We start from the raw sequence: 22,341 nt of genomic DNA on the forward strand, positions 1-22,341 counted from the left end.
GGGTTTGCAGACGTCGGAGGGCCTTCTTCTAAAAGATTCTTCCCATTTTATATTAACCTTCTTTTCATCCAATCCTGTTTTCTGATATTTCCCCCCTTAATTTAAAAAGCTATTAATGGGGCCTGGAGAGATGGCTCAGTGGTTAAGAGCATTTGCTGTTCTTGCTAAGGACCCCAGTTCAATTCTCAGCACACAGGTGGTGGCTCAGAACTGTCCTGGGGGTCCAGTACCTCTTCTGAACACACACATCTGTGCTACACACTCATACATGTAAAATAAATAGATTTACACAAAGTGTATTCTTAGAAATAGGCCGTAAAATATTTCTGTTCTTTCAACCTGTAGGTAGTTGGTCCGTTTGAATTCTAGGCAGTGGGGAGGAGTGTGTGCATGAAGAGATGACAGCCACTGCCGTCCACTGAAAGGTCACCTCAGAGTTCTGTAGCGTGGGATACAGGGCTGTCCGCCTGCCAGTGCCATCCATGCCACCGTGCCTTGCTTTCTCTTACTAAACAACAGCTTGATTTCTTTGAGTGAAGAGTCACTTCTGAGGCGGAGCCTTCTTCCCTCAAGAGATAGGATATACCTTCCCAGTTTGTACACCAGCAACGCCTTGCCCAAGTTAGCAGGCAAGAGTCCTGAAGTGGCTTCCGGCTTCTTCATTCATTCGTTTTGTTTTCTGGCTTCTGGAGGGGCTCGCATTGACGTCCCCACACGCCCTAGGCCAGCGCGACATCTCCAGGCTGTCCTCTGCCATTCACCCTGACAGCTTTTCTTTGTTTCATGTTACCGATCCTATAATTACTGAGCAGTAATAACGGTTAGTCAGAGTCTAAATTGTCTGCGCTGTTTATCAGTTGTCGTGCATCTAGAGTGTCCCTGCCCCAGCTTCCCTCAGATGTGTTCTGTTTCTGTAAGCGACGCACCCCCGCCTTCATTCTGGCATTGCTTAGTTTGATGTTGACTTCTTGTGAACTCCTGTCTCACGGTCCACACACGCAGGCCTTTCAGTCATGGTTTATGTAACTTAACAGGCACCCATACCATACCCTCCTACAGCGCCAAATAGCATCTGATTCCCAATCATAAAGATTTTAATTTATCTTTTGTTTATGTGCATGGGTATTTTGCCTGGATGTATGTCTGCTCACTATGCATATGCAGGGCCTGAGGAAAAATTAGAAATGATTGTGAGCCACCCTGTGGGTACCAGAAATCAAACCAAGGGCCTCTGGAATAGCAGCCTCCGCGCCCTTACAGGGCAAGCCATCCCTCCAGGCCTTCCATTCACTTTTTAACTCTTTCCTCTTCTGCTGACTCATCCGCCCCACTTCCTCCTTCCTGCACAGTTCAGCTTCAGAGTGGCGCCTTCCAGGTTTCCTGCAGGTCTAGCTAACATGTGCTGGTAGTAATTTGTGGCTTAGTTTTCAGATGTCCATATGCACCAGAGAGTATGGCTTTTGTTTTCTGGAGGTCTCTGGTCCCTTCCTCTGTTGCACAGTGGATATGTTTCTCCTCCCAGCCCTATGATCCCAGCGTAAAATGACTCATGAGACTCAAAATATTATTTACAAATACCTAGGCCATATAGCTAGGCTCTTCTCTGACTAGCTTTTAACTTAAAATAACCTATTTCTGCTAATCTACATTCTGCCACGTGGCTGGTTACCTGTGCTTAGGTACCTGGTGTCTGTCCTCCTCACCTTAGCTGGCGACTCTCCAGCCCTGACTTATCCCAGAATCCTTTCTGCTGGCTGGATGTCCCACCTTTCATTTCCTGCCTCAGCCATAAGCCTTTATTGTTAGGTGATGCCTCCATACAGACACAAGAGATAACTTCTGCACTCCTCCTGTGGACCAGCTGCTCAGGGGCTCCCTGCCTTCATGCTGTAGTTCTTTCCCAGGTCCCCCAGCCTTTTGGGCAGCACCCCTGCCTGGGGAGAGCACTTTTTGTTGGTGGAGTCCCTTCAGTCTGTCCTCATGACTGATGCCATGACTGGTGCTTTGTGCCATGACCTAGGCCTGTGCCATGACCTAGGCCTGTGCCATGACCTGGGCCTGGGCCATGACCTGGGCCTGGGCCATGACCTAGGCCTGTGCCATGACCTAGGCCTGGCCATGACCTGGGCCTGTGCCATGACCTGGGCCTGTGCGATGACCTAGGCCTGGGCCATGACCTAGGCCTGGGCCATGACCTAGGCCTGGGCCATGACCTAGGCCTGGGCCATGACCAGGGCCTGTGCCATGACCTAGGCCTGTGCCATGACCTGGGCCTGTGCCATGACCTAGGCCGGTGCCATGACCCAGGCCGGTGCCATGACCAGGGCTTGATGCTTTTCTTGCTTCCATTGAGACTTCTGTGTTGGCTCTAGAGAAGACCTTTAGTCAGCCCTGCTGTCTCAGTACCATAGAAGTTAGCCGTTAGAATTTCGCAGATGATTTGCTTCTGTTCCCTGTATTCTGCTTGGTCTCTGTCTTCATTTCTTTCAGTGGCATTCCAGCGGGCTGCCGGGGCTGAATGGAAATGGGCATACATGGGCAAAATGGAACTTTGGCCTGGCTAGCATTCTTCGCGTGTCACAGCCCATTGGTCTCTCAGTCCTGTGTGCTGTCAGGGAGAGCCAGCTGTTCTAACATAGGACTGCAAGTCTGTGGAGTCTATGTGGTGTGGGAGGGTTGGGCTGTGCCTGCTGCTGACCAGAGCCTGGTCTGAGCCTTTGAAATGGGAAGCACAGCCCTGTTAAAGGGCGGAATGGTTTTTTGTTTGTTTGTTTTTTGTTTTTTTGTTTTTTCGAGACAGGGTTTCTCTGTGTAGCCTTGACTGTCCTGGACTCACTTTGTAGTCCAGGCTGGCCTCGAACTCACAGCGATCCGCCTGCCTCTGCCTCGAGAGTGCTGGGATTAAAGGCGTGCGCCACCACGCCTGGCTTAAGGGCGGAATGTTTTAAATATATATATCTTATGTGCCTATAGTAGACATTCAGAAAAACAAAGGTATATTCAGTGATATCATCATGATGCTGTAGACCCTTACTTCCTATCTCCAGAGGCTTACTGAAGTTACTCTAGAAGTTTCCAGAGTATTCCAGCTTTGTGTTTCTATCTTCCCTCAGCTGCTCTCTGGGGCACACAAGAGCAGATTATTGTATAGTTTCCGGTTAACGTAGCTCCGGGCAGCTTATACTAATGTATCTAAGTCCACCTCGGTGCCCCCCATCCGTCGTTGCGTCAGACTGCAGCTTGCAGTCCGATGGGTACAGGGTCAGCACAGGTGAGGTTGCCGTTTCCTCCCTTCCTCTCACTGTGGCTGTAGCTCCAGCATTGAATGGTTCTGCTGAGCAGGGACAGTGAACTGATTTTTTTGTTTCTGTTATGCATTTTACACATTGTCTCCCAACCAGCTCCTTTTCAGTGATTGTTTTGTACATTAAAGTTTTAGGATCTCAGGAAATAAAACACCATAGCTGTTTTTACCCCCAACGATGTACCAGTTTCTGCCACAGGCATGTTTTACCACAAGCATGAACAGGCTCAGTGGGTCACAGAAGCTCATTCGAAAGCTACCAGTCACCTTTTTGAACCAACACTGGAGTGCTTCCTGATGCTAGGTCCTAAGTGTGAAAACAGTGAGAGCTGGAGGCCACAGCAGATGCCTCCTGCCTCAGGTGCAAAGCCTGTGACGTCAGACCCACCAGTCCACTGCAGAAATGTAAATGAACAAGGACTGTAGAGGCAGGAAGGGGAAGCACCCTCTCTCCAAGAAGGGCTCGGATCATGGACACCTGGGAGCATAGGTTGCCCTGACCCATATGACCCAAATGACCCATGCCATACAGAGTGAGGAGTGGGCGGGTCCCTGCCCTTCGTCCCAGGAGGCAGAGCCAGGAACCGGCATGTCCGAGTACAGAGTACACATGAGGAAAGTGCAGCCATCCATCCAGAGAAGCTGCTTGTGTCATGGGGAGGGCTTGGCCTTCTCCCTAGGAAGCCGCCCGGGATTCCACCTCAGGAGAAGATAAGAGCAAATCTGGGACTAAGTGCAACATGGGTTGGGAGCAGTTAGCAGGGAGAATAGCTAGGAGACAGAGGGTGAATTCTGCAGGTTTACACTCATATTGAAGAGGACATAAACTTTAACAATGATACAGTTAGCTGGTCCCTGGGACCTTATGACAGTCTATGAAAAATTGCTTTGTGTCCCTAATTATTGGCTTAACATGTACTTTTTAATGGAGATTTTTGCAAATCCACATCTACTCATAAGAATTAACATTTCCCTTTAGCATTTTGGTTTCCACCAAGATAGCATTCCGGAAAATCCTCACACCATCCTAGGAGACAGACATTATTCCAGTCGTACAAACACATTCTCAAAGTCAGCTGGGAGCTCCTGGGTCCAGTGAGAAAATCCAAAGCTAAATTAGCAGAGAAGTCTCTTGCTATTACCATTTCATGTGTGGCCGGCCTGTGACCTATTAGGCTGTAGGCACCAGCTATATGTCTCTCACTCTGTGTGTGTGTGTGTGTGTGTGTGTGTGTGTGTGTGTGTGTGTGTGTGTGTGTGTGACTACGTGTCTCTCACTGTGTGTCTCTCATTATGTGCCTCTTCTGTGTATCTGTCTTTCACTGTGTGTATCTCACTGTGTGTGTCTCACTGCTATATGTCTCTCACTCTGTGTGTGTGTGTGTGTGTGTGTGTGTGTGTGACTACGTGTCTCTCACTGTGTGTCTCTCATTATGTGCCTCTTCTGTGTATCTGTCTTTCACTGTGTGTATCTCACTGTGTGTGTCTCACTGTGTGTGTGTCTCACTGTGTGTGTGTCTCACTGTGTGTGTGTGTGTCTCACTGTGTGTGTGTCTCACTGTGTGTGTGTCTCACTGTGTGTGTGTCTCACTGTGTGTGTGTGTCTCTGTGTGTGTGTCTCACTGTGTGTGTGTGTCTCACTGTGTGTGTGTGTCTCACTGTGTGTGTGTCTCTCATTGTGTGCCTCTCACTCTGTGTATCTGTTTCTCACTGTGTGTGTGTGTGTCTCTCACTGTGTGTGTGTGTGTCTCACTGTGTGTGTGTCTCACTGTGTGTGTGTCTCACTGTGTGTGTGTGTCTCTGTGTGTGTGTCTCACTGTGTGTGTGTGTGTCTCACTGTGTGTGTGTCTCTCATTGTGTGCCTCTCACTCTGTGTATCTGTTTCTCACTGTGTGTGTGTGTGTCTCTCACTGTGTGTGTGTGTGTGTCTCACTGTGTGTGCCTCTTACTATGTGTCTCTCACTCTGTGTATCTGTTTCTCACTGTGTGTGTGTGTGTGTGTGTGTGTGTGTGTGTTTCTCACTGTGTGTGTATGTGTCTCTCACTGTGTGTGTGTGTGTGTTTCTCACTGTATGTGTGTGTGTCTCTCACTGTGTGTGCCTCTCACTATGTGTCTCTCACTCAGTGTATCTGTTTCTCACTGTGTGTGTGTTTCTCACTGTGTGTGTATGTGTCTCTCACTGTGTGTGTGTGTGTCTCTCACTGTGTGTGTGTCTCACTGTGTGTGTGTCTCACTGTGTGTGCCTCTCACTATGTGTCTCTCACTCAGTGTATCTGTTTCTCACCGTGTGTCTGTGTGTCTCACTGTGTGTGTGTGTCATTTAGTTCCCAGCGCTCTGGGCTGAGTCTGGCCCTGAGTTCCCCAGCACCCGCGTGTCTGGTGAAGCATTAGACGGCTGAGGATGTGCACATCTGTGCAGGGTGCTTTTGGGTGGTGTCACCTTGGCCTCACTGCTTTATCTTCAGATTGCCAGCAGCACGATGAGTCTCCCTGATGGAGCCGGACTTTGAAATGGTATGAGGAAGCAGGAAGAACTGTGTGCTCATCTGCTTGGACGGTTCACACAGAGTGTGAAAGGGCGCTGTGAAAATGTTAGTTTTATTGCAGTGATCAAAGGCAGGACTTTGGAAATACACGTCTTAGCTGACCTAAAAAGAAAGGCAGCCTAAACTCTTTCACTGACATTGAACTTTATTGAAATAAAATGCAGATATGTCTGGTCTGTCCCCTCATCAGAGTCTAAGAAATTCAGTGACTCGCTTCCTCTCATACAAGGTGACTCACTGACCTGGAAGCAGATCTGGAAGTCGTTCTGAGGCTTAGATAGCCTTGTCATAAAACAAGCTTGACTAAGAAGCAAAGGAAAAAAAAAACCCAACAAGACTGAAAATAAAACAAGTTTCTCCAGAGACTAAATCTGCATTAAAAAAGATCATCTCACACGTGTGGTGACTTGGATTTGGGCTGCTTCGGAATGAAAGCAAGCATGTGGCTGCAAGTTCTGTAATGATGGGGTCAAGAGTTTGGGGTGTTGGATCCCAAAGATCACCACCAACTACAGGCTCGTGTATATTGTTTTAGCAAATGGTCATTTGGAGTACATGTGTATGTGGCTGTTTTGGTCCAGTACCCTTTGGCAGCTCTTCTTTTTCACTTAACCTTAGTGTGAACAACCCAGCTATAGCCCAGGCCCAAGCGAGCCCACATAATGCAGTGTGCCTCTGAATTTGTTTTAAGATGGCGCTAGAAGTTTGAGTTTCGGCAAGTAGCGTCACCAAGTAAAGGATATGAGGAGTGAGTTGGTAGCACCTTGTTCAAACCTCAGCCCGTCCTTTGGCCATTTTAGAATTGATGATGTCATATGCGACCGAGTTGCTTAATCGATATATTAAGACGTAGATCAACCATCTCTTCCATTGGTCAGTGAACTCTGTAATGCTTGAGCCTCTTTTCTTCTCTCTTTCTCTTTCTTTCTTTCTTTCTTTCTTTCTTTCTTTCTTTCTTTCTTTCTTTCTTTCTTTCTTTCTTTTGTATCTTGTATCCAGAATATCATAAATGCTTGATAAGCTTTAAATCATTAACTCATTTTTTGAAATTTGAGCTTTTTCAGTATCCCAGTTTTTTCTTTACTTTTCCTGGCATGCTCGACCATCTCACTTGCTTTTGCTCTTTGCTGTAGACGCATCTCTTTGTTGGAGACTGGCTCTGCTGCCACCTGGGGAGTGCTTGGGATGGGATACGGCATGGGATAGGGGATGGTCATCTCTATCAGCCCCTCCTGCTCAGCCAGGGCAGCCACACGTCCCTACACCGAGAGGGGCGATCACATCGTAGCCGAGCGTGCTAGGGACCTGCTCTAGCTTGCTTTCTGTTGCTGTGATGAAACATTGACCAAAAGCATCTTGAAAGAGTTCATTTGTTTTATACTTTGTGACTATGGGCCATCACTGAGGGAGGTCACTGCAGGAACCTGGAGGCAAGCAGTGAAATGGAGACTGTGGAGGAGCGTGGCTTGCTAGCCTGCTTCTAGGCCTACTCAGCTCCTTTCTTTCTTTCTTTTTGTTTGTTTTTCGAGACAGGCTTTCTCTGTGTAGCCTTGACTGTCCTGGGCTCATTTTGTAGTCCAGGCTGGCCTTGAACTCACAACGATCCACCTGCCTCTGCCTCCCAAGTGCTGAGATCAAAGGCGTGCACCACCACCACCACCCAGCCTCAGCTCCTTTCTTAAACACTCCAGAACCAGCTAGCCAGGGGTGTCACCACCCACAGTGGGCTGAACCCTCCTACATCAATCATTACTCAAGAAAATGCCCCACAGACATGTCCACAAGCCAGTCTGATGAAGGCAGTTCCTCAGTAAGTGCGCCTCTCCCAGGTGACTCTAGTTTGTGTCAAGTTGACAAAACACTAACCAGCATAGAAGCCTTTCTAGTAATTACTGCTATTCATAGTAGCTATATAAGTATTCCTTGCTAATTAAGAAAATGATATGACTGTGGATCCAAATGTATAAATGATCTTTTCTCTAGCATAATTAAGATATAATGTGTACACACTCTTATGTTAGCAAAAAATATTCACATAGCCATGTAGTTGTGAATGATGATTTTCGTGTCTATTTCTTTTTTAAAGAATGCTTTGCTTTAAAAGTATTTAGCTTTAGATAAACTTGGTGTCTTAGTAACTGTCTATCTCTGTGAAGAGACACCAAGGCCAAGGCGCCTCTTATTTAACTGGGGCTGGCTTATGATTGTAGGAGCTTAGTCCATTATCATCTTAGCAGGCAGCGTGTGGCTTGCATGGTGCTGGAGCAGTAGCTGAGAACTATATCCTGGCCCACAGGCTGAGAGTGGAGGGAGAAGCCTCACAGCATCCTGTGTGACACAAGCCTTCCAACAAGCCTGCACCTATTATGTGAACAGTGCCACCCTCTGGGGACCAAGTGTTCAGATATATGGGCCTGGGGAGCCCGTTCTTACTCAAGCCACCTCACGTCACACCTCCTTACCTGAAGCCCGAGGAGTGGGCAGGTTTTAGTGTATTTAGCCTCGAGCAAGTTACTGTATCCTGTACGTACTGTCAAGATTGCTCTGGATAAAATGCCAAATAGAAGAATACCAGAGGATTCTGATCATTTATTTGGCTTGGTGCATTTTAGTGTAAATGGCCCTTAGCTAATGATATCGAGAAGCTTTCGAGAGGCCATGCCCAGGGACCGAGGGGTGTGCTTGGGTAGAGAGGGAGGTCTGGGAGCACCTGGCTCTGCCTGGTCCCCATTTGCCTTTGAATTCAGTCCAGCGGACATGCAGCTTCAAGCCAGACCAGCAGTGCACACTGACTGGCGCAGAAGCCCCATTACAGCTCGAACTGCAAGACATGCCTACCTGCTGTGGGAGGCGGTTCAATTTCATTTCTGTTGCTGTGATAAAATTCCCTGACAAAAAGCAACTCTGAAAAGAAAGGGATTATTTTAGCTCTTAATTCTAGGTCAGGCCGTCATTCCAAGGAAGTCAAGAGAGAAACGTGAAGCCTCCACAGTCAGGAGCAGAGAGAGGAAGCCTGCTTGTCTGCGTGTGCTCTGCCTCCTCCCTACACTTACACAGTCCAGGATCCACTTAGCACAGAACAGCACCCACAAGTGCGCGCATAGCCAGCCTGATCTAGAACAGGATCCACTTAGCACAGAACAGCCCCACAGGCACGCTCACACAGCCAGCCTGATCTAGAACAGGATCCACTTAGCACAGAACAGCCCCACAGGCACGCTCACACAGCCAGCCTGATCTAGAACAGGATCCACTTAGCACAGAACAGCCCCACAGGCACGCTCACACAGCCAGCCTGATCTAGAACAGGATCCACTTAGCACAGAACAGCCCCACAGGCACGCTCACACAGCCAGCCTGATCTAGAACAGGATCCACTTAGCACAGAATAGCCCCACAGGCACGCTCACACAGCCAGCCTGATCTAGAACGGGATCCACTTAGCACAGAACAGCCCCACAGGCACGCTCACACAGCCAGCCTGATCTAGAACAGGATCCACTTAGCACAGAACAGCCCCACAGGCACGCTCACACAGCCAGCCTGATCTAGAACAGGATCCACTTAGCACAGAACAGCCCCACAGGCACGCTCACACAGCCAGCCTGATCTAGAACAGGATCCACTTAGCACAGAATAGCCCCACAGGCACGCTCACACAGCCAGCCTGATCTAGAACGGGATCCACTTAGCACAGAACAGCCCCACAGGCACGCTCACACAGCCAGCCAAATCTAGAACGGGATCCACTTAGCACAGAACAGCCCCACAGGCAAGCTCACACAGCCAGCCAGATCTAGAACGGGATCCACTTAGCACAGAACAGCCCCACAGGCACGCTCACACAGCCAGCCAGATCTAGAACGGGATCCACTTAGCACAGAACAGCCCCACAGGCACGCTCACACAGCCAGCCAGATCTAGAACGGGATCCACTTAGCACAGAACAGCCCCACAGGCACGCTCACACAGCCAGCCTGATCTAGAACAGGATCCACTTAGCACAGAACAGCCCCACAGGCGCGCTCACAGCCAGCCTGGTCTAGAAAGTTCCTAGATTCTTTTCTCAAGTAATTGCAGATTGTGTCAAGTTTATGGACTTTGGGTGGATTATTGTTATCACAGTGGCATGAATGCATTGAAACTATATAACACATGCACAAGCACATATGTATGTACGCATACATGCACACACTCCCCACATGATTTCCTATGGCTTTGTCAAATATTCTTAGTGCTATGTACCCCTTCCTCAGTGTCTCCTTCCTGTGTTCCTCCCAAGCCCATTTTCCCCATTTCTCCCCCATTAGCACCTGTGTCCCACTGTCCACCACACCCCCAGCTCCTTCTCCCTCCCACTTTACGTTCCTGGTTTCTTCAGTTATTTCGGATGGTTTACCCACATCTGGGGACTGGAGCTGGGATCTGTAGGTAAGAGAATGTGTAGGTTTGGCTCTCTGGGCATATGAGAAAGAGTGATACATCCGGGATTTTAGCTTTTTGAGAATTTCCACACTGCTTTCCATAGTGGCTGCACAAGTTTGCAGTTCTGCCAACAAAGAATGGGGGTCCTCGGGGGCTGGAGAGATGGCTCAGAGATTAAGAGCACTGGCTGCTTTTCCAGAGGTCTTGAGTTCAATTCCCAGAAACCACATGGTGGCTCACAACCTGTGATCTGATGCCCTCTTCTGACATGCAGGTGTACATGCAGGCAGAGCAGTGTATACATAATAATAAATAAATCTTAAAAAAAAAAAAAAAGGAATGGGGGTTCTCTTTCCCTACATCCTCACTAGCTTTTCTTGTCAGCTGTTTTCTTGATCTTAGCCATTCTACTGGGGCAAGATGAAATCTCAAAGTGATTATAATTTGCATTTTCCTATTTGCTAAGGATGTTGAACACATTTTTATTTCTGTTGAGAACTCTGTTCAGATCCATATTTTCTTCACTGTTTTCTGAATTCCTGTATATTCTAGGTATTAATCCTTACTGGGTGAATGGCTGTCAATATTCTCCCTCCTCTGTGGGCTCTTCACCTGACTGATTCTCTCCTTTGCTGTACTACATGTTTAGTTTTGTGAGGTCCATTGGTCAATTGTCCTTAATACCTAGGCAAATGGAGACCTTTCAGAGAGCACCGTCCTTCTCTGGCACCCTGTAGGACACTGCCTGTTTCCTTCTAGTAGGCTCAGCATTTCCGGCTCCACACTGAAGTCTGATCTATTTCAAGTTGATTTTGTACAGAGTGACAGCCTGCCAGATTCCTCTGTAGGTGACAAGCAGGATGTAGGATCTGTGGTCAGTGCCCCGCTGCCCCTTTGCTGCCTTAATCCCTACCCTTGGACACTTAAAATCAGTCAGACAGGCGGCTGCTGCTGGCTTGTCTGCACTGAGGAGAGATGCGTCCTTGGTCATACTGCCCTGCGTGCTGAGCACATGCAGAAGCTAGTATGTATCTCACATGGTGTGGGCCAGTTGACATACAGATCAGGTTCTGTGTAAGATTCACTCTAAAGTAATTGCCGAGTTCATGGTGGCTTGTCCAGTGTAGACTCGGCTTACGCACGTCAGTCTCCACCTCTTCCCGAGATATGTCTTCAGAAGTGTGCTGATGGCCTGAGAAAGGCCCCAGTTGTGTTAGTCCGTGATTGGAGGGTTCTGCTGAACTGGGAAACGGCAGCACATCTTCGTTGTAGTAAATGTATGTGATGCAATGATAAATTCAAACACTGGGAAATAGGAAAGCACTTTAACGCATTATATTTTACTATATTTATACCGCTGCTTTGAGAAATTTCAAGTTATTCTGTGTCTGAATTGTGCCACTTGAGTTTCCATGGAGCTGCATGACTCAAGGGCCAGGAGCACCTGAACATTGCTTTTCGCTCTGTGATCCTCACTTCATCATTGTGGAGTGGAGGTGAGGATGGGTGGCTCCATCGAGGATACCGGAAGGATGAAGCTAGCGTGTGAGAAAGCTTAGATGGGAGCTAGGAACATGGCAGGCTTAGCAGGCATTAGCTGCCACAACAGCCATGACCGGACACACATCCGGTATGTACTTACTCTCAGTCAAGTGACATTTTACATGGTGGGATCTGGTAGGCTGAAGCATCCTTCACATGGTAGGCAAATAGCGACCCACCAGCTTGCTCTTGATAATTTAACATGTTTTCCAGCTTCATTAGCAAGGGACTAATTCACTTAGTTAATGTAGGAAATAGTGATAGGAGTGTGTGTGTGTGTGTGTGTGTGTGTGTGTGTGTGTGTGTGTGTGTGTGTGTATGAATATGGAATATATCTGACACCCTTTCAATACCATCCCTTTAGGAAACTACTGAAATACTGCAAAGTAGAAGAGGCAGTATTGAGTGACGGCGAAAATACGCCTTGAGTGATACAGGAAACTGATTACTTTTGGGTGGGGGATGTTCAGGGAATCTCATACTTTATTCAAAGTCACACAGCATGTCTTGTGTTTTTGAACAGGTTTCTGCATGTTTGTACTGAGCTTGGTGAAGAAACACTACCGCCTGCAGTTTTATATGGTGCGTATCAACACTTTTCCATAGCTGCGCACTCTCATCTTTACTCTGTACTTGAAGAGATAACAGTCAAATTAGCTAATTAATGTCTTGCCCTAGTCTGTAGACTCTCTTAGGTTTTTTGGTTCATTAGATACAAAGTATTGAAGTTGAAAAAGTTTGGAGAATTAAAACTTCTATCAGTTCCTAAAAGTGTTCCTGAAATATTTTAAAATATTTTCAAAGACAAAAAAAATGTAAATGGAATGTTTAGATTCCTTAACTGTGGAGACTCATCGCTGGGGTGCTTCTCAAGCAAGGGAGTGTCTGCTAAGTGTCGGCTTTGAACCCCTGCTGCTGACATAAGCACAGCTGCAGGAGTGTGTACAGTTATGGTCAGCCATAGGCTCTCGCTGCCCTGAGGGACTTTGTTCAGTGGAGAGAGGTGGCCTGTGTGTCCCAACATCCATTACTTCATACAGTGAACTTCTCTGCGTTTCCTAAAACGCAGCTAATTATAAGTCAGGAGTAAACCATAGTGCTGGACAGCAAGGCTCACCTACTTCCCACATGGGCTGTTCTTTAAGAAAGCACTGTACAAATTATAATTGCTAAGAAGTTTGTAACATTTCCTACATTTCTAATTTCAGGGGATCCCATGCTAAAATCCTTAGTGAAACCTAAAAAGCAAGCAAGACAGATGGGAAACAATCAAAACTCCTCTTAGGATCTGGTCCTCAGACCACTGTGAATAACAAACTCTATGCACGCTCAAGAACCTTCTGCCCCTGTACGGCCCACTTGAATCCTGTGTCCTCTTTAAATCATCTTAGCTAATTATAATATTTAACATAATCAAATCTATGCAAATAGTTATTGCTTAGAGTAATGACAAGGAAAAATAAGTCTGCATTGTGAGTAGAGGACTTGCTGGTTGTAGTGGGCCAGCTATGTAATGCTGCCTACTGAAAGAGAGTACCCTAAGGCAACCAGGTTGAGATATTTTGTTATTTTAAGTGTATACCAATAGTCTAAAAGAAAACAACCAATATAAAATATATTGCTAAAACAAGAAATGAATTTTTTAAGAGTGAATAAAAATCTGAATTATTTGAAAAATCACTTCTTAATTGCCAAGCAAATTTATCAGATGAGACTGCTTTGGTTCACAATCTGCCGATAGTAACTGTGCTAAAGGTCGCTGACATGCGCCTGTCTCTCAGGCTGAGGGCAGCAGAGGTGATGAGAGAACGATGCCTGAGAGAAGGCAGCAGAGGGCTTTGAAGTGCTGAAATTGTGCAGTGTCATGGAACAGACCTAGAAAGATCGGCTTTCAGCACGAAAAGATGAAACCTCAGTTGAATCCAGAGAGTTTCAGTCCTTCAAAGCTAGAACTAACTCTTTGAAGGGAAAGGCTGTCATAGTAAGCCCAGGAAAGAATGCAGCTACAGCATGTAAACTGAGGCAGCCAGCGGCCGACACTGTCCTCACACCACAGCTACCGTAAACTTCCCAGCCACCTAAAGGAGTGATCCAAGAGCATGCTCTATTTCTCTGTGTTCTTAAAACTTAACAGTACATCTCACTGGTATTAGCATCCCTCTATCTATAAATTACGATTATTTTGCTCAGTGTTTCATTATTTCAGGGTTCTAGTAGGCAATATGAAGTGTAACTTACTAACTGCACCTGTTTTTTGTTTGTATGACTTTTATCTTACAAATTCTGATCAGAAGTCATGGCAGGAAATTTGTGTTTCAAAATTGCTCTTGCTACTTGGCTCTATGATGAGTTGTGTTTGCTAATTTCTGTGTTGTTGGGCTATTAACAGTTCGCATGGACTCATGTCACTTTACTGATAATCGTTACTCAGTCACATCTTATCATCCAAAATCTGTTTGAAGGCATGATATGGTAAGGGCTTATGTTGTGTTATGCCACGCTCTATGTTTATGTTTATGTTCTATGTTTATGCCTTTTAAACCCCCTAATTCTGGGCAGTAGCTTTCCAGTTTCCACTACAGCGTGCCACTTGATATATCCCATGACAATTACTGAGTTTTACTTACTGTCTGACAGTTGAGCACAAATGCTTCACTAATGACTGGAAACCTTTCTTTTAGTTCCAAATAAAATGCAGGAAGTCTTCCTCAAGACGCAGTTACATTTTCAGATGCTAACCAACCCCAATGTTACTTTAAAAAAGGGTGGCAGTAGACACTATTTTCAGGAAATGCAAAAAGTTTATGAAAATTGGCCTTGAGAAGGCAAGTTGGAGAAATGCCTTTTCTCCAGGTGACAGTTGGTGGGTTCTGTTTCTTTTCTGGAAAGGAGCCAGTGTCTAGACTGTGCTTGTGCAGAACTGTGAGCTCCTCAGCACTGGGGTTTGCAGATTTAGAGAGCATTTTTATTAATTAAAAGTCATCCAACTTCATAACTAGGAATGAGCTGGAGGCTGGGCATGGTAGCACATGCCTGTAATCCCAGCACTCAGAAAGGCAGAGACTGGTGGATCTCTGTGAGTTTGAGGCCAGCCTGGTCTACAAAGAGAGACCAGGACAGCCAAGGCTACACAGAGAAACCTTGTCTCAAGAAAGAAAAAGAAATGAGCCGGACTGGAGAAAAGGCTAATGAGCTTCTGTGCACCTGCACATAAACAATGAAAATGAGCCTCTCCCTCCACATCCCTGTAACGCTGCCAACTAGAATCTTCTATAGCTAACTGGCATTCCACCAGGATACCTTTTACCCTCCCAACAGGTTACCAAAATGTGCATGTGTCTGCGTAAACACTTATAATCTAGTTTACAGATGGTTGTCATATGAAAGCTTTAGTTGAGGGAGGAATGTTGCTTATATAAGTAGGTTTAGCAAAGTCATCAGGGTTTGACAGTCATAGGCTAAGATAGAATTTAAATTAATATTTTTCCTGAAAGAGAATTTGCATTAAGAGGTTGGTGTAAACATATCACTTTATTCTTTGCCTGTACAAGTGACTTGGTTTGCATTTCACAAGGCTGCCCTTAAAAGAACTGATTTTTTTTTTTAGATTGTTCCTTATGAAATTAAAATTTAAATGCTTGTAACTATAGCAAGTAGTTATTTAATAGTTTCCTTAGCATTGCTCTCTTAGCATCTTAGGGATAGGTTTTGTTCCATTTTCTTGCTAAATGAGCGAGCTTGTTTGGTATTTTCTGTTTCTCCTAGGCCTTTGCCCTGCGCTCTGCTCTGCCCACTGTGTGAGCTAAAGGGGTGCCCCGTGGGTTCACTGCGACTCGTGGCTGCATGAGTGTTTGCTGTTTAACCACACACACTGCTCTCTGTTACTGTTTTAAGGTTCCTTGTTCCAATATCAAGTGTCATCTGCAATGACATCACTGCCTACATTTTTGGATTTTTTTTTGGAAGAACTCCTTTAATTAAGGTAATGGAAAATGCTAGAAGGAAGCCCTTCCCATAACCTCAAAGCCAAGCTACTGAAGACGTTTCAGCCATCTGGTGCCCTTGCACATCTGGTGCCTTTGATTTCCAGGGCTGGAAGCTCCTACATGCAGTGGCATGCCACCGTGCAGGGCAGAGAGCGGCCATCCTACAAGTTGCTTCTGAGTGTGCTGTCATGCATTCCGTGGGGTCCTCCCTGGGAACTGCTCGCATCCTGCTGCTTTCTCCTTCCCTGACCCTCGCTCAGTTCTTCAACCCCTTCCCAGCAACCCTGAAGCCAGCATTTCCTTGGCTCTGTCCCCTCCATTATCCCTTGCTTCCTTGACATTCCCGGCGCCATCTGTGTGTACTGCCATCCAAAGACACCAGAGTTCATTTAAAAGTAAAAACTCTGGGAGGGGCTGAGAAAAGGGCTAGCAGCCTACAGGAACAGCCCTGCCTCTTTGCCTTAGGGTTGGTTCTGTTTATGGACAATGGAGGCAAAAACATGAATTAAATTATTCAGATCTCATTTTTGGGCAAGAAAGAAGCCAGTTCTTATGAAAAATCAAACCTTTTCATAGAATTAATTAATTAGTAATTAATTAGTAATTAGTAATAACTAATTAAAAATTTTTTTTTGGTTTTGAGTAGGGTTTCTCCCTATAGTTCTGGCTGTCCTGAGCCTCGCTCAGTAGACCAAGCTGGTCTTAAACACAGTGATCCGCCTGCCTCTGCCTCCCGAGTGCTGGGATTAAAGGCCTGTGCCACCACCACCTGGTTTAATTTTTATTTTTTAAAGAGCCTTTTCATTTGGGGCCTTCATGTAGGAGTCAGTTTCCATACTGAGCAAAGTGTTCAATAGGAGCCTCAGAAATATATTCCTTGGCTGCAATGGAAGCACTTCCGGGGGAAGCAGAGACCACTATGGCAGTACCTCCTGCTCCTAAGACCAATGTGAGGCAGGGTAGTGCTCCTGGGGAGTGTATGGCTAGCCTGCTCCTCAGAGTCCCAACTCCCCTTTTGTGGGCAGCCACACAGAACCAGGCCGAGCTGTAGGCTGCTGGCTGGCAAGGTGTGCATCTCTGAAACGTTTCTAAAGCTGCTGTGCCAGGCCAAGTCAGTGTGCTCATGAGCTCTAGACTGGGACGCACGTGGGAATCCCAGGGGCTGGCTTTGAATACCTCTCAAGTGATTTCACCAGAGATTAGTTGTATGCTACGCCCAGGAGGTTAAGCAACTACCGCGTGATGTGGCGTGAGTCAACTGGCAGCTTTCTTAAGTAATCAGCAGGCACTTTGAATTTGTGTCCACCTGATGGCACTAATACAGGCGCTGGGTTATCCCAGGAGAAGGGGTGTTGCTTCCTTCTCTGTGGCAGAATTGTTACCAGATTTGTTGAGAAACCACTGCTGCCAGCTAGTTTAGCTTTGAGGTTTCTCAAGTTAAAGGTAAGAAGTCTACAAGGAGCTCAGGCAGCTTGGGCTGTGGTCGTTCCTTCCCCCTGAGAGTTACCCTGTACCTGCCACACTTATTACTTCTTCTTTTTTTTTTTTTCCAGACAGGGTTTCTCTGTGTAGCCTTGGCTGTCCTGGACTCGCTTTGTAGACCAGGCTGGCCTCAAACTCACAGTGATCCACCTGCTTCTGCCTCTCGAGTGCTGGGATTAAAGGTGTGCGCCACTGCTCTGGGCCCCTACACGTATTACTTCTTACCTTCCGTGTCACCTGTGGGCATTTAGGACCACAAACTTCCGAGTCTTCTCTCCTGTCCCCTTGCACCACCACGTTCCAGACTCACCTCCAGATTTTTCTCCCTGAGTGTCTCACTGGCTGGGAAATAAGAGCCAGACTGTGAAACATACCCAGTGTCTATTCTTAGTGGCACAATACGCTCCTTTGTCCAAAGGCAGACACAGATTAAGGAGATGCATGTGTGTAATCTGGGGCTGTTGGATATTTCATTTCAGAAGGAACTCTCACATATCTTGCATAGTAGGACCAAGGTAGTTCAGCTTTGTTGTCTCATCACTTAAGAGGCTGAGTCAGGAAGATTGCAAATCCCAGACACGATGGGCTACTGAGTGAGACTTTATCTCCTTAGCCTACTTGCCCCAAATGAGGTAACCTGGAGTGTTGGTGCCTGGGCCTTGTCGCATTCCTCCTCTTTTGACAGGCTGGCACTGGTGATGTGCTTGCTCTCTTATCCTAACGACTAATAATCCTATCCCAAGAGGAGCATGCAAGTCATGAGAAAATTGTCTCAATATTGAATTTATAGCCCTTTGAAAGGAAAAGAAAGGACTTGAGGCCCCTTACAGAAATGAGTAGCCATTCCTAACAGTGCACACACATGAGTGCATTGGAAGCTTCTCAAGACACTGGCACAGACACGTCATGAACATAGAGTGAGTAACTGGACTGTTAAACCCTTCAAATAAGAGCAAAGGAAAGCCTGGGTAGTGGCGCATGTCTTTAATCCCAGCACTCAGGAGGCAGAGGCAGGCGGATCTCTATGAGCTTGAGGCCATCCTGGTCTACAGAGCGAGTTCCAGGACAGCCAAGGCTACACAGAGAAACCCTGTCTTGATAAATGAAGGGTGGGGGGAGGGGCACAGGGGTAGGAGGGAACTTGCAGGGCACCTGTACTAACCCTCCATTTTACTCCCTTTCTGTAGCTGTCTCCCAAGAAGACCTGGGAGGGATTCATCGGTGGCTTCTTCTCCACAGTCGTATTTGGATTCATTGTGAGTTTATTAGGATTTTGATTTTATTTATACTCTAAAAGCCCTTTCTAAACCTACAAAACCACAAAATGCTAGTAATATGTTCATTAAAATTTACTAAGTAGGCACCCATGGCCAGTCATCCTCTGCATTTTGATTAGTGGTTTTCTCTGAAGGTCTCTGCTGAAAAAAGAACTTTGTTTGAGAGGTGAGAGCCACGCTTACCTGTGGGGATAAGGACACGCTTCCCTGTGGGGATAAGGACACGCTTACCTGTGGGGATAAGGACACGCTTCCCTGTGGGGATGAGGACACGCTTCCCTGTGGGGATAAGGACACGCTTCCCTGTGGGGATAAGGACACGCTTACCTGTGGGGATGAGGACACGCTTACCTGTGGGGATGAGGACACGCTTCCCTGTGGGGATGAGGACACGCTTACCTGTGGGGATGAGGACACGCTTACCTGTGGGGATGAGGACACACTTACCTGTGGGGATGAGGACACGCTTACCTGTGGGGATGAGGACACGCTTACCTGTGGGGATGAGGACACGCTTACCTGTGGGGATGAGGACACGCTTACCTGTGGGGATGAGGACACGCTTCCCTGTGGGGATGAGGACACGCTTACCTGTGGGGATGAGGACACACTTACCTGTGGGGATGAGGACACGCTTACCTGTGGGGATGAGGACACGCTTACCTGTGGGGATGAGGACACGCTTACCTGTGGGGATGAGGACACGCTTACCTGTGGGGATGAGGACACGCTTACCTGTGGGGATGAGGACACGCTTACCTGTGGGGATGAGGACACGCTTCCCTGTGGGGATGAGGACACGCTTCCCTGTGGGGATGAGGACACGCTTCCCTGTGGGGATGAGGACACGCTTACCTGTGGGGATAAGGACAGGATGCCATCCCCCACCAGTACATCGACCGCTCAACCCCAACACCTAAGACTCAGGGACATCACCAAAGAGGGGGAGCAAAGATAGTTAGAGCCCTAAGACCAGGGCATCTGGTACAAGACAGCATCTTCTCTATATGCCAGGGAGCTGCATCCACAAAATCTTAAGAATAAGCTCATCTAGACAAGACCTGGACATGGGCCACACTGCTTGACATCCCAGCACATGTGGGAGAAACCTCACAAGGCTTCCTTCTAGATAAAGAGGTACAAGTCAGTAATGTCTGTTAAAAGAGGGAGAATCGGTTTCCCCGAGAGACGAGGCTCTGTATGTCATCTGACGCTAAGTGGTCAGTCGGAAACACGTACACACGCAGGCGGGTTGTGTTTGTATTTGTGCGTGTAGGTGAGTGTGTAAAACAGTCATGATTAAAGAATAGGTTATGAAATCTGGGAAGTAACCAGAGGGACACAGGAGAAGTTAGAGAAGGGAGCAGGGGACCTGAAAATGATGTAGGCATAGCGCTTGTGTGTGAAACTCTAAAAATCCACTAAGTAAAACCAATTTTGTACCAGTTACATTGTACAACATGACCTGCCATGCTGCTCACAGAGCAGAGCACCTGTTTAAAGTCTGTGTCCCAGAAGGATCCTAGGCCTTTCCCTGGTGGTCCCAGGGAGACCCCACCCCCACCCCCCCCACCCTCACCCCCCGCTGCACAGCTTGGTTTGGTCCTTTCCGAAAGCTGCTCTGCAGATTGTGGAACAGACACCGAGTACTAACAGGGTGCAGGTGGCACGCAGACCGGCGTCCCTACACATAGTGGCCACTGGCTCAGTGAGTAGAGCCAAGCTTGTTCATGCTTATAACATTAGCAAACGGCCATAGGATTTTAGGGCGTGGTTTGCTTTGGTTTGGTTTTTGGCTCTGGGAATCGCACCCAGGACCTTGAACATGCCAAGCAAGCACTCTACCACTGAGCCACATCTGTAGCCCTAGAGCTCAGGCCTTATTAAAGGCATCTAGTGACAGCACTGGGGAGGCAGAGGCAGGCATAACTCTGTGAGTTCAAAGCCAGCCTGGTTTACAAAGTGAGTTCCAGGCCGGCCAGAGCCATACAGTGGGCCCTGTCTCACCCTCCCTCCTCAAATATCAATAAATTGTGGTAAAAGGTATCTAGTGATAATCAATAAGGGAACTGTAAAATGACTAGGTAAAAGAAAAATATTCAAGGAAATTACTGTTAAGGAATTCAAATTTTTAGGTCTAGTCCCTGAAAACTATAGTTGATATAAAATATCACATCTAAACATAGTGTAATAACCCCAAATTTTGAGGTAGAATGTTAGTAATCATTGAGACATACAGAGGATCCAGTCCTACCTAAAGTTTATGCATCAAAAATAAAAATAAAATACCAGCCAGACATGGTGGCAGCGCACGCCTGGCCTTTAATCCCAGCGCTGGCCTTTAATCCCAGCACTTGGGAGGCAGAGGCAGGTGGATCAGTGTGAGTTTGATGCTAGCCTGGTCTACAAAAATGAGTCCAGGACAGGCAAGGCTACACAGAGAAACCCTGTCTCATAAAATAAAATAATTATATGTATATATAATAAATAATGATAATAATAATAATAATAATAATAATAATAATAATAATAATAATAATAATAAACCCCACCAAGCTAAATAATACTGTAAGAGCTTGTTATTTAGAAATATGATATGGTGGTTCTACCACTGGAAGAAGTAAAGCTAGCCCTTAAAAATATAGTACACAACCAGGTAAGGAATGGCCTATCTGGAGGCCAAAGCCATTGGTGTCCGTTCCAAGCATCATTTGTGACTCATGCTATTCTCAAGGTTAGGGTTAGCAGAGCAACGGGTAGTGGCTGGTCGAGAACCAAAGGCACCCTTTAGTCTAGCAACTGAGGATGTTCTATTACCTCCCAGCTCCATGGCTGAGGATGGCTAACTTTAAAAGCTGCAGTGGTGATGAGTAGTTGATCAGGGTACCCTGGGTTGGTAAAGGGCGGTGGTACCTCTCACATGCACTGTCTGCCTAGTGACTTTGTGTCAGCTGATGAGATTAGTATAAGTCTGTGTGCACTAAGCCTCCCTGCATAGCCTGCATCTTTATGATCCACTCCTTTACTGCATCGTCTTAGCCTGTGCTAAGTAACTATGGAGACTTCTAAAAAGTAGGGGCTGGCGAGATGGCTCCAAGGGTAAAGCGGCTTGCTGTGCAGATCCTGGAGACCGGGGTTTGATCCCCAGAGTCCGTGAAAAAGGAGGAGAACACTGACCCCACTGGGCTGTCCTGGGGTGCACACATCATGCACACACACACACTTGGAATAACAAGAAGACAAACTGGAAACTAAGGTCTTTTAAAGACTACGTTAGCCCACCCTTTCTTAGCTTGTATGGCCATCTTACTGCTTTCAAAAGTTTTGTTCTCTAAAGCTCTTCCTGGGGCCAGCCTGACCTTCTGACTTACACAGCCAACTGCCAAAGCAAAGGCAGTTTGACACACAGCTTCCTGTCACTCGGGCATTGTCTCATGGACCCTTGCTTTGTTCTTCAGGCTGCCTACGTGTTGTCCAAGTACCAGTACTTTGTGTGCCCAGTGGAATACCGAAACGACATCAACTCTTTCGTGACAGAATGTGAGCCTTCCGAACTGTTCCAGCTCCGCAGTTACTCCCTCCCTCCATTCCTGCAGGCAGTGCTGAGGCGGGTAAGCGCAGTGGTCAGCTAACGGGACCAGGCAGCTCTCTTCCCGACCGAGCTTCCTCTGAAGGCGAAGCTCTGACTCTTTTTTTAAAAAGACCTAAAAGTGGATTGTTCATTTATCATCATCTTAAAATACTCCAGGGCATTTGTATGTTTGTATACTGGGAATCT

General features: G+C 46.8%; 1 protein-coding gene across 1 annotated transcript in view; it reads left to right on the plus strand.

Annotated features, from left to right (window-relative positions):
- Nucleotides 1-22,341, plus strand: part of CDS1 (CDP-diacylglycerol synthase 1) — a 79,623-nt gene that overhangs the window by 45,029 nt on the left and 12,253 nt on the right. The window contains exons 6-10 of the mRNA XM_084759754.1: nucleotides 12,342-12,400; nucleotides 14,208-14,290; nucleotides 15,713-15,800; nucleotides 18,474-18,542; nucleotides 22,022-22,174. Coding sequence (XP_084615880.1) covers nucleotides 12,342-12,400; nucleotides 14,208-14,290; nucleotides 15,713-15,800; nucleotides 18,474-18,542; nucleotides 22,022-22,174 — 452 coding nt within the window. The remainder of the gene's footprint in view (nucleotides 1-12,341; nucleotides 12,401-14,207; nucleotides 14,291-15,712; nucleotides 15,801-18,473; nucleotides 18,543-22,021; nucleotides 22,175-22,341) is intronic.

The sequence above is a fragment of the Acomys minous genome (assembly GCF_964271855.1).
Source record: "Acomys minous genome assembly, chromosome: 15".
NCBI lineage: Eukaryota > Metazoa > Chordata > Mammalia > Rodentia > Muridae > Acomys > Acomys minous.